General features: G+C 41.3%; 1 protein-coding gene across 8 annotated transcripts in view; it reads left to right on the forward strand.

Moving 5' to 3' along the window:
• The first annotated feature begins 1,412 nt into the window (after positions 1 to 1,412).
• acacb (acetyl-CoA carboxylase beta) overlaps positions 1,413 to 12,123 on the forward strand; it is a 28,234-nt gene continuing 17,523 nt past the window's right edge. For 4 of the 8 annotated variants that reach the window (XM_086314232.1, XM_086314235.1, XM_086314234.1 and 1 more), the window contains exons 1-7: positions 1,413 to 1,699; positions 5,409 to 5,964; positions 10,320 to 10,452; positions 10,530 to 10,668; positions 10,768 to 10,877; positions 11,004 to 11,085; positions 11,181 to 11,279. In XM_086314232.1, coding sequence (XP_086170358.1) covers positions 5,429 to 5,964; positions 10,320 to 10,452; positions 10,530 to 10,668; positions 10,768 to 10,877; positions 11,004 to 11,085; positions 11,181 to 11,279 — 1,099 coding nt within the window. In that variant the 5' untranslated portion in view covers positions 1,413 to 1,699; positions 5,409 to 5,428. Of the gene's footprint in view, positions 1,700 to 5,408; positions 5,965 to 6,342; positions 6,676 to 7,915; positions 8,531 to 8,848; positions 9,136 to 10,319; positions 10,453 to 10,529; positions 10,669 to 10,767; positions 10,878 to 11,003; positions 11,086 to 11,180; positions 11,280 to 12,123 lie in introns of those variants that run through there. The other 4 variants (XM_086314238.1, XM_086314239.1, XM_086314237.1 and 1 more) reach the window with 4 other exon arrangements.

Consider the following 12,123-nt stretch of genomic DNA (forward strand, 5'->3'; position numbering starts at 1 on the left):
TTGAATGGTTTCATAAAATTGATATTTTATTGGGTAATATTTTACTTGATAATGTTGTTTGTGTTTTTCAGCTGTGCTGTCTCTGCTGTCTTTTTTTGATTGATTTGTAATTTTGTTTTGGTTAGTCCGTTCAGCCGTAAAGGCGGTTATTGATTGAAAGTAAGTTGTGTAAGGGCGGACTAACCTCCCTTTTTGTTTTTTGTTTAATTGTTTGTGCCACTTCCCTTTATCTCCCAGATCGCAGGCCATGCATAGCACTGATTCCCAGCTGCGCTGAGACCCGAATTGTTTGCAGTGTGTGCCACGATTGCAGTGTCGCTAAGCGGGGTGTGACGGGTTGCAGTGTTATTTCGCACAGTTTGTGTGGTAAGTCTCATGTGCAGCTGGGATATCAGCAGGATGTGTTGTAAGTCCTGTCTGGAAATGACTGGGAATTTGTATGTATAACTCATGTAATAAATAAATGATCAATTTATTTCTTTGCCCCGTTTACTCATCCCTTGTCCTCGGTTACACACTGTCTCTCCAAAAACTTCATTTGGTTAAAAAAAATTGTTTCTTTGTTTCTAACCATTTAGTTGTGTACTTGCTGTTGTGTTTTCGATTATTGTCCTGCTGCATAATCCAAGTCCACCCTGAGCTTCAGGGCATGATCTGATGACCAGACATTCTCCTCCAGGACTTTCTGGTAGAGAATAAAATTCATGGATTCACCAATCACTGCAAGTCTTCCAGGACCTGAAGCAAAAAAGCTGTTCATACTGCCACCACCACGTTTGACTGTTGAGTGTTCTTTTTATGAGATGCTGTGTTAGTTTTACAGCAGGTTTAATGGGACTCAAAAAGTTCAGCTTTTGTCTCATCAGTCCACAAAAATCTCAGGGATCTGGGAAGGGAAGCTGTGTTTTTGTTGGCAAATGTGAGACGAATCTTTGTGTCCTTTTTGTTCAGAAGTGGTTTTTGCCCCGGGAGTCTCTCATCGGTGCCATTTTTGCCTAGTCTTTCTTATTGAATCATGATCACTGACCTTAACTGTTCTGCATGCTCTTGGAGTCAGTTTGGGAGGATGACAATTCTTGGAAAAGTTCATCACACACATAATACAGAAGTAACAGGAAATAAAAACAAAGGTGGGCATCATATCAAATTCCATTAATTTGAAGAAGAAAAAAAGGTGCTTGTTGATACATTGATTTTAATGAGCTGAACAGTCTTAAAGTTCAAATACACCTTTTCCCCATTGTTCATGAACTCAACAGAAGACCGAGGAACCAAACGTTTTTCCGCTGATCGGAAATATAGATGCTTACTGCTTTTCTATCGAGCAGGAACATCTTGAGTATACACGATCTTTGGCGGAACCCTTAACTCTGGGAGAGACCCCCTCCCCACTCACAATCCGCTGAGCAGTGGAGGTAGTGGTAGGTGACTTTGACATTTGTAGCTGCTGGCGAGGCACTGTCTATAATCATAAAGACCTTGGCAGCGGTAGCGTTTGGAGGGATTCTGGGGTTTGTGTCACATTAATAAGATAATGACGGATGTGTTTTAATTCACGATAAGTTCCGAGTGGTGTGGAGGTGTGGGAAATAATCAGTGGGTTTAAATCGGTTAGCCTGGTACTGTAGCTCTCTGGCTGTGTGAAACAACGCCATCAACAACCCGGGAGCAGAGCTGCCCGGTTTCTGAGTTTGTGCAGGTGAGTGAAAATGGCATGTTTTGATTTACGCGTTACCTTTAATTTAAAAGACCGTCTCGTTTTTCTCCAGACTGAACTCTGGAAAAGATCCGATCAGTGCGCTGATTTAACTTTAACTAAAAAATCAGTCTTAAAATACAGATAAAAAGTAAAAGTATTTCATAAATACATTGCTTCAGATCTTGTTGTTTCTTGAGGAAAGTGACGGTTTAGCCTTTTCCTTTTTTTATGTCGGCTTTAAATTTGCTCCAAAGGATAAATTCACAAATTTTGTGCTTCTATTATACAAAATGAATGCTAATAAATCCTTATAATTGTTGTTTATTTAAAAAACAAAACAAAAAACAATGATATCTTTCAATGGGACAAAGAACATGTGTGTAATGTATATTCTGTATTTGGATGTGTTCAAGTGTTCCTGCTATTGCTGCTGTTTTTTATGGATGTTTTTTTCTTTCCATCCTCCTTCACCTGAACTTCCCTTCCTTTCATTCCCTCAGTGCTGACCTTTACCCCACATGAAGCAGCACATGCTCTCCATGTCAGCTGTTACAGGCAGGCTGTTTACAGGACTCTCGCTGGGAAATGTAGCCTGCAGCCAGGTCCAGCTGTCATAGATAACACACTCGTGTGTATACATAGGACTTAGTCATCTAAAGTATACACGTGACTGTGTAGATCGTAATTACTTCTCTTGCTTCTGTTTGACTGAATTTACTGAATAATTTTCTTAATATATGAAAGTAAGAACTTCAGTGTTGCTGTCCTGAGAGAGTATCTGACCTCTGACCTTCAAATCAGTAACTTAAACAGTACACAGAGACAAACACTACTTAGTATTTCAGTTTTTCTTATAGTCATGATGTATTTTAATATGCTTTAAGGAGTTTATTTCTTATGGGGATTCATTAAGTTTGGACATCAAAAGAATTGTGCTTTTTCCAAGAAGGAGAAAGACAAATATTTAATAGTGATCTTTTTAAAAAAAAAAAAAAAGTCTTAAACATTAAGTATATGAACAGTTGACCAATTAAAACATAATAATGGCTGAAAAAAGCAATTACTTCATTGTTTTCAATACAGGGAGTGCAGAATTATTAGGCAAGTTGTATTTTTGAGGAATAATGTTATTATTGAACACCAACCATGTTCTCAATGAACCCAAAAAACTCATTTATATTATAAAAGCTGAATGTTTTTGGAAGTAGTTTTTAGTTTTAGCTATTTTAGGGGGATATCTGTGTGTGCAGGTGACTATTACTGTGCATAATTATTAGGTAACTTAACAAAAAACAAATATATACCCATTTCAATTATTTCTTTTCACCAGTGAAACCAATATAACATCTCCACATTCACAAATATACATTTCTGACATTCAAAAACAAAACAAAAACAAATCAGCGACCAATATAGCCACCTTTCTTTGCAAGGACACTCAAAAGCCTGCCATCCATGGATTCTGTCAGTGTTTTGATCTGTTCACCATCAACATTGCGTGCAGCAGCAACCACAGCCTCCCAGACACTGTTCAGAGAGGTGTACTGTTTTCCCTCCTTGTAAATCTCACATTTGATGATGGACCACAGGTTCTCAATGGGGTTCAGATCAGGTGAACAAGGAGGCCATGTCATTAGTTTTTCTTCTTTTATACCCTTTCTTGCCAGCCACGCTGTGGAGTACTTGGACGCGTGTGATGGAGCATTGTCCTGCATGAAAATCATGTTTTTCTTGAAGGATGCAGACTTCTTCCTGTACCACTGCTTGAAGAAGGTGTCTTCCAGAAACTGGCAGTAGGACTGGGAGTTGAGCTTGACTCCATCCTCAACCCGAAAAGGCCCCACAAGCTCATCTTTGATGATACCAGCCCAAACCAGTACTCCACCTCCACCTTGCTGGCGTCTGAGTCGGACTGGAGCTCTCTGCCCTTTACCAATCCAGCCACGGGCCCATCCATCTGGCCCATCAAGACTCACTCTCATTTCATCAGTCCATAAAACCTTAGAAAAACCAGTCTTGAGATATTTCTTGGCCCAGTCTTGACGTTTCAGCTTGTGTGTCTTGTTCAGTGGTGGTCGTCTTTCAGCCTTTCTTACCTTGGCCATGTCTCTGAGTGTTGCACACCTTGTGCTTTTGGGCACTCCAGTGATGTTGCAGTTCTGAAATATGGCCAAACTGGTGGCAAGTGGCATCTTGGCAGCTGCACGCTTGACTTTTCTCAGTTCATGGGCAGTTATTTTGCGCCTTGGTTTTTCCACACGCTTCTTGCGACCCTGTTGACTATTTTGAATGAAACGCTTGATTGTTCGATGATCACGCTTCAGAAGCTTTGCAATTTTGAGACTGCTGCATCCCTCTGCAAGATATCTCACTATTTTTGACTTTTCTGAGCCTGTCAAGTCCTTCTTTTGACCCATTTTGCCAAAGGAAAGGACGTTGCCTAATAATTATGCACACCTGATATAGGGTGTTGATGTCATTAGACCACACCCCTTCTCATTACAGAGTTGCACATCACCTAATATGCTTAATTGGTAGTAGGCTTTCGAGCCTATACAGCTTGGAGTAAGACAACATGCATGAAGAGGATGATGTGGACAAAATACTCATTTGCCTAATAATTCTGCACTCCCTGTAGTCATCATTTGCCCTGAAATGCCAAGTTAAAACAGTCTATCCCATTTAAAAAATCTAGAAATGTCTTTTTTTCCATATTTCTTTGGGGTCATTTCATCTCAAATCACCTTTTACTTGACCATATTTTCCAAAAAACAATTGCAAATTCAAAATTTTGCATTATGTATCACAAACCTTTATACCCTGATAGTGGCCTTTCCTACCATTAAAGATTAGTCAGGATCTGTAATTTGGGAAAGTTAGACTGAAAAATTGGGGAAAAATCTAAAAAATAAACCATGAAAGCAGCCCTTTAAAAAAATGCAACAATTTTTCATAAGAACCGAGAATTCATCTTTCATTCCTCTTAATGAATCTTAATTGATTTGCTGCATTTATTTGCATGTTCAGAGAAGATTATATCAGTACTTGTTGTCTTTTTAATGGGTCTTAATAAATTTTATTCTTAACATGAATTATCAGACTCGTCCAGGACAAAGTGCACGTGGTTTTTGATAATTAAAATCCTGCACATATTTATCAAAATTATTATTTCAGATAGTTAATAAACTCCAGCATTTACATATTTTATTTTTCATTATTGTCAAATACAGCTATAGACCATTCAGACATTGTCTTTAGTTGTCTTTTGCAGAGTTAAGTTTGTTTTATTAATGTATATTCAAATATGGGACTTCACTGAAGGCTTTAATTACAGTGTGGGGCCAAACAAGGCCTGAAAGATGGGCTTTAAAAAATCTAGGATAGGAATTCACAGGCAATTTTCATACATGTCCAAGATTTGTGGCAACTCAAAGATGTTTCATGATCAAGAAATGAGATGATTTGAGATGGAATGACCCTTTTGTTTAGACCAAAACTACAGCTTCAGCTTTCAGCCACCAGGTGGTGTCTGACACTAAACTACTTTTCACATTCATAGTTCAGACTCCAGTTTTTAATGCACTTACAGAAAATCCATTCCAAGTGTCAAAAAAAACAGTTGGTATACTGTTAACTTGGCTCACATTTGATGAAAAAATGTTTCTGTTCTCTCAAATTAGTTTTGACATCCGCCTTATTCCTGTTGCAGTTTCAGGAGGATGTCTGTGAATGCTGGAGTTTGCACTTTGGGGATTTATTCTGTGGGTTCTGCTGCTGTGGAGGATAAATAGTAAGACCGTAACAATGCCCGTGAAAGGGGAGGAACTTCCTTCTGCAGCCGAGGAGGACGTGCCCACTGCACGCAGCCCTGATGCAGGCATGGATCCTCTGTCAACAGTTGCAGCTGCCTCACAACATGCTGAATATAACGTGCCTCAGGCTGCCAGTGCATTTGCGGGTCTTTGTGGCAGAATAGTGGACTCTGATGCTCTGCAGGGCTCCATGGAGGTAAATTCAAAACAACCAACGGTGCTGCCGACCACCCAGAAACCTTCTAAGAGCGTCCCACCAATGCTGAGTTCAGGACCTAAGGCGAGGGAGCGCCTGAAGTTTATTCTTGGAGCATCAGAGGATAACTCTTCGGACGAAGAACCTCTGGTCACGAAACCTCCAAGCGGTGCATCTCAGCCACCGACCTCCACCATCAAATCTTCCCCTCCACAGGCGCCTTCTGTAGTACCACAGCCCAGCTCAACGGTCATCAAGTAAGGGCTTTAAGTAAATGAATGTCAGCTATATAGGTTGGGGCGTGTTTTTACTGCTCTGTCATGTTATAAACAAACAAGCTGTTCACTTACACCATTTATACACTCGCACTATAATGAGGGCATAATGTAAACTGGATTGTTTTTTAGGTCTATCAGGGGTGGGCAATCTCAGTCCACGAGGGCCGGTGTCCCTGCAGGTTTTAGATGTGTCCTCGAACCAACACAGCAGATTTAAATGGCTAAATTAGCTCCTCAACATGTCCTGAAGTTCTCCAGAGGCCTGGTAACGAACTAATCATGTGATTCAGGTGTGTTGACCCAAGGTGAGATCTAAAACCTGCAGGGACACCGGCCCTCGTGGACTGAGATTGCCCACCCCTGGTCTAGAGGAACATTCCCCCCAAAAAATTGGGCACACATTATCGCATCGGTAGCGCGCTGTCTCCACAAGCTGCACGAGCTGACCTGTGTTATTGTCACATGCCAAATATCTTGGCTCTATTAATGGAACAAGAGCCTCAGCCAATGACTTTGACAAGCGGTGGTGGCATTAGTCGAGGTCAGAGCACAGCAAGCGCTTTGAAATTGTCAACAAATGTTAGTTTTCTTCTTGTTCCTCTGCGATATCGGTAAATTAAGAATTACTTTCATACCAACGGGTGGTTTGTGATATCATGGAGGGTACAAGGATTCCTTCAGTGCACACAGGTAAGTAACTAGCTTGACACGAGCAGCTGAATTGACTTATGGTCTTTATTGTAGTTTAAATATTCTTCTTTTTATTATTAATTTCCTTTCTTTCTTTCTTTGCTGTTTAAACAGTTTTTTATTATAACTATTTACCAAAAGCATATTCGGGTTACTCTTATACTCTATAATAAACATGGGCTTAAACTGCAGACCCTCAGCTTTAGTTTGAGGGTATTCATATGCATATTAAATGCAGGGTTTAACTGTCAAAGATGTCTAATCTGTAGCCTCCTCTCTTTTGAAATTGGAAAATGACCTCAAAAGCGTGGCCGGTGCCTGCTATTTCCTCATTTTTCATAAATGAACCAGTTAAAAGGTCAGTATTTGTTTTATTTTCTATATTTTCTTTTTCCTTGGACCCACAACATGTGGTCAAAGGAACATTCAGTGCATGTAAAACATGCAAGAGAAAAGAGCGGGATCATTAAGCTACATTCTGACAAAATAAGGAGGCTCTGGTGAACTCTGCAGGTTAAACATGACACCAGTGGCGGTGGTGGAGGCTCACAGGATCCTTTCCATCCAAACCAATCAAGAAGACTCTCTAAAAGGCATCCAAGTGATACTTATTCAAGTCTACTTTCAGAAGAAGACTTGAGCAAACAGAGATGTAGAGACCCACCATAGGGTGCAAACCATACATCCGCCTGGTGAATAGAAAGGTCAGATTAATCTTTGCCAAATATCTTCAGTCTCTGGATGATTATTCCTTACACAGATTAATCAATATAAATATCAGAGGGATGGGGAAAAATACGGAAGCCAGAAAAATGCGGCTCAGGAAATAGAGCAAGTCATTTTCCAATTAGAAGGTCGGTGGTTCAATCTCTGCCTCCTTTCAGCCCCTGCGTGTCGTTGGGCAAGACACTGAACCCCAAATTAGAATCTATCCATCACCACTGGAGTGTGAGTAATAAATAAAAGGTGTGTAAATGGGTGGCTATGAATGCCACTGAACTTCATGTTCACAGCACAGATAGGCGATGACCCAAAACATACCCTGAAGCCAACCCAGGAGTTTGGAGAGTAAACAAGCTGCAGCAAATCTCAAAGTTAGAAACCGTTTCTTGATTAATATCCAGAAGTTCTAGACATGAGATAGCCACTAGCTGACAAAGATTTTTGTTAGTTTTGTTCAATTAGAAAACTGTTTTGTTTATTTTTGTTTATTTATCCCTGTGTTTATTGCATAAAAACAATAAATACATGGATATTTATTAGACTGGCTGTAGCTCAACAGGTAGAGGAGTCGATGCTAAATATCTTTGGTTAAGTTATTCTCTGACACGCCCACTGGGGCGTGAATGTGTATGAACGTTAGATGGAAAACACTTGAGCCAAGAAAAACCTACTAGAGCTCCATCGGCCTGGATTTATGCGTGTTAGTGGGTATATTGTGGTTTACACGGCGAAGAAGAGAAAAGTGAGATGTTTCGAAGCGTCTTCCTATACTTTGTTGTTACTGCACTTAAAAACAAACAAACAAAATCAGTCTGCTCGTGTCGTGCGCGACCGTTTTTAGCCCTTTGATGCCCAACAATAAACATTTCCAATAATGGATTTAGTGGAGCACTGCTCGCTTTGTTTCCAAAGAGCAGCCAGCGCTTTGGCTCAGGGGACTTTATTTGCAGATATGCGGCTGCACATGTGGGAGGGGAGAAGGGAGGAAGCGGACAAGAGGAAGCACTTTGTGGAAGTCTCCTTTGTTTTGGTTTTAAAAACTCTTTTTTTAATCCTAGTAGTAACACAGCGCGATGTATTCCTTCGACGGAAACGACTACCCGAGTATCAGCTTATTCCCATATCTCCAGAGGTAAGTCCGATAATGCAGAGGGCTGCTGCAGTTTTCGGTAATGTGATACTCTGGTATGTGGAAACTAAACACAGAACTACTCTGTGTTGAAACTAGTGCCGCTGCAGCACCTTTCGTAGGCTCGTTTGTGAACAGGAAGGGCCGCTGTAGTTTACGGGCTGTGCGCAGCTTGCACGCATATAAGGAAACGGTAACAATCAAGCAGTCATTATTGCCGCAAGCCTGTCACTGCGACAAGCCACCGATTTTTCTAGTAATCCCCAAGTCGTGGTTATGATTAGATTATCACTGTTTGTGCAACGCAGTAGGCGTATCGGGTTAAACTAAACCCTCTTGTCCCGGAAAAAAAGTCAGCAAGTGGTTGATACCGAAATGGAAAGCGTTATCAGAAAGCAGCACATTAACAGACTGTATTTCCCCGAGTGAACAGGAGTGAAGTGTAAAGTTCACATATCAGCACAGGCGCACAAACTGCTGCTGCGCTGCAGCTTTACTGTGTGGCTTCACTGATGGGGCAAGGGCGTATCTGCCCGGGGGTGGTTTAAAAAGAAACAGCGAAACCCCGGACTGAACGGCACCCCGGCGGACAGATGACGATAACGATGGTATGTGCGTGAAATGTTCAAATGTTCTGGTGCTGTGCAGTCCAGTTATGTATTTCCAAACATGGGGAAAAGCTTCGCCTGTTTCTTATCGTGTGTGTGTGTGTGTGTGTGTGTGTGTGTGTGTGTGTGTGTGTGGTGTGATATCACTTAAAATAAGTACAGCTCAGTTTAACTTGTTTGCATTTATTTCATATTTATCTGTAGTTGATTTATTATTGTTATGTGAAAAGTGATAACAGAGACAAACATTTCATTGTCCTTACACCACTACTGCATGGCAGTCTGTGGGCAGAGGTGGAGGATCCACGGCTGCACTTGTTCAAAATGACTGGTATATACATATACCGCTAAAAAGACAACTTAACTGCTAACTCTTAACTCTGATTTTTGAAGCCGGGTCTCAAAAGATTGATGATTTTGGTTTCCACTGACCCTTAAGACATTTTGTTTTCAACAAATTACACAATGTTTATTAGCCAAGATTGTCAAGAGTCTGTGTTTGATTTGACTATTTATTTATGAATGACTGATTATTTTGGGTCATGATTATTCTGAGCCATTACCTCCAGCTGTACGTCTGCGCTGCTCTGACATGTGAGACGGTGCACTGCCAAAATCAAAACGCCAAATAAAGGGCAGTTTTTAGAAGAACGGTGCTTCATCTCTCCAGTACTGTTCCAGATTGTAGTCATCGGGGGTGTTTTCACTACTGTTCATGGGGTATAAAGGAAAAAATTTTTTAAGCACACTACATTTTAACATGTCACTGTAGGTAGGTTCTCAGTCATCCAGGGCCAGGCGATAGGAATTATGCTGTGTGTATATAATGAGCAGGAAATTGGACTAAAGGTAAAGTGTGCATGATTACACCATGATGACAACACATGTACATTTATTGGCTTAGCTGTGGTGAACATCTGATAAAAGGGGCCGTCAAGAGTGGTAGATTCAGTGTAACATCTGCAGCTATTACTGTGTTCAGGTTACTGTTCTGAGTTTTGTGCGCAGACTCTTGGATTTAAGGGTATAAAAACTGGGCTGCTCCACAGGCTGCCCTTGCCTGTTGCAGAGAGACTGATTCTAGACTTTGGGTTTTGATTTTCAGTTTAAATTCAGTTGCTTGTTGCCTTCATGCAGTTCACTTTTTGGAGGGGTCAAGACTAACTGTGAACTTTCCAATGCAGGCCTAGCATGTCTGGTCCTCACTTGGTGAAAAAAGGACGTGAACACAGAAAGATGGATCTGCACAGGGACTTTACCGTGGCCTCTCCTGCAGAGTTTGTCACAAGATTCGGTGGCAGCCGTGTCATAGAAAAAGTAAGAACGAAACCCTTCTTGAATTTCTAATTTATCTACATTTTTCGGAGCGATATTTATGTTGGGTCCTCTTACAGGTGCTGATCGCTAATAATGGCATCGCTGCAGTCAAATGTATGCGCTCTATCCGCCGCTGGTCCTATGAAATGTTTCGCAATGAGAGGACCATCCGCTTTGTTGTCATGGTAACTCCTGAAGACTTAAAAGCTAATGCAGGTAATTGTTATCAGTCATCGCCTAAAACGTATGTGATGAACCAGTAGAAATGCTTTTCTCACTGTGAAGTTCTGAGCCTTGCTTCCTGTTTCCCTGCAGAATATATTAAAATGGCCGACCACTATGTGCCTGTACCCGGTGGCACCAACAATAACAACTATGCCAACGTGGAGCTAATAGTTGACATTGCAAAAAGGATTCAAGTGGAGGTGCTACTCACCGTTTATTTAAACAGCGGTTCTTTTTAGCACGGGCCCACCGTGGTGTATTCAGTTGTTACTTTCTCTTCCTGTAAATAAACAACAGTCTGTTTCTGTGCACATTGCTCTTTACAGGCTGTCTGGGCTGGTTGGGGTCATGCATCTGAAAATCCCAAACTGCCTGAGCTCCTGAGTAAAGCGGGCATTTCATTTTTGGGTAAAAGAGCAGTTTCTTTCATTTTATTACTTTCATTTAGTTAGAAAGCTTTGTGCTGCTTCTCATGATAAATTGACCTCTGCTGTTTCTCTCAGGGCCATCCAGTAAAGCCATGTGGGCTTTGGGGGATAAAGTGGCTTCTTCCATTGTGGCCCAGAGTGCCGACATTCCCACACTACCGTGGAGTGGATCAGGTGATGCTTTTCCTCTCTGCACTAACTCCGCCATAAACAAAGCAGGTGTGAGAGAGTTATCACTGTGCTCTATGCAGTCCTGTGAAAGCTATGTACACCTTTACTGCTTCAATAGGAATTAAGAGGGTAAGTAGTAGCTGGGTGATGCTAATTGAATGTGCTCGATTAACTGGTCATCAGCAGATATGAACATCTTTACAAAAGCAGAAGTTCAGCAACACAATGCTGAGGAGTAAAGAGATCAGCAATGATCTCAGAGAAGCGATTGTTGTTGCCCATAAATCTGAGTGGTTATAAATCAGTTTTCACACAAGTTAAAGTCCATCATTTTACAGTGATTAATCATAAGTAGAAAACATTCAAAACATTGTTCAATCTTCCCTGGAGTAGACTGAAATTTGCGCACCGGATTAAGATGTGGTTACACAAACTCCACAGGCCTCAGTTGGAACGTTAAATGTTAAAGTTCTTGACAGTGGAAGTAGAAAAAGACTGAACAGGCATGGCCTGCCTGAAAGAGTTACCAGGAAAAAGCCTCTCCCCTGTGAAAAAACAAACAAAACGTGGCAGCACGGCATAGGTTTGCAGAGCTGCTACCGAACAAACGAAATGTCCTTCGGACAGACGAGACCAAAGTGGAGATGTTTGACCCTGATGCAGCGCGTTGTGATTGGTGAAATCCAAACACAGCATATCGGCATAAACACCTAATAACAACTGTAAAGCACAGTGGTGGCACAGACCTGTGCACATTGTAGTCACTCAGTCTGTCATGAACTACTTTGTATACCAGAGTCAGAGTCAAAGTCCAGACCTTAGCCGAACTGATATACTGCGGCGGGTC

The sequence above is a fragment of the Aulonocara sp. 'chitande type north' Nkhata Bay genome, linkage group LG12 (assembly GCF_057382095.1).
Source record: "Aulonocara sp. 'chitande type north' Nkhata Bay isolate Kocher_YH1m ecotype deep benthic linkage group LG12, A_spYH_male_GT1.1, whole genome shotgun sequence".
NCBI lineage: Eukaryota > Metazoa > Chordata > Actinopteri > Cichliformes > Cichlidae > Aulonocara > Aulonocara sp. 'chitande type north' Nkhata Bay.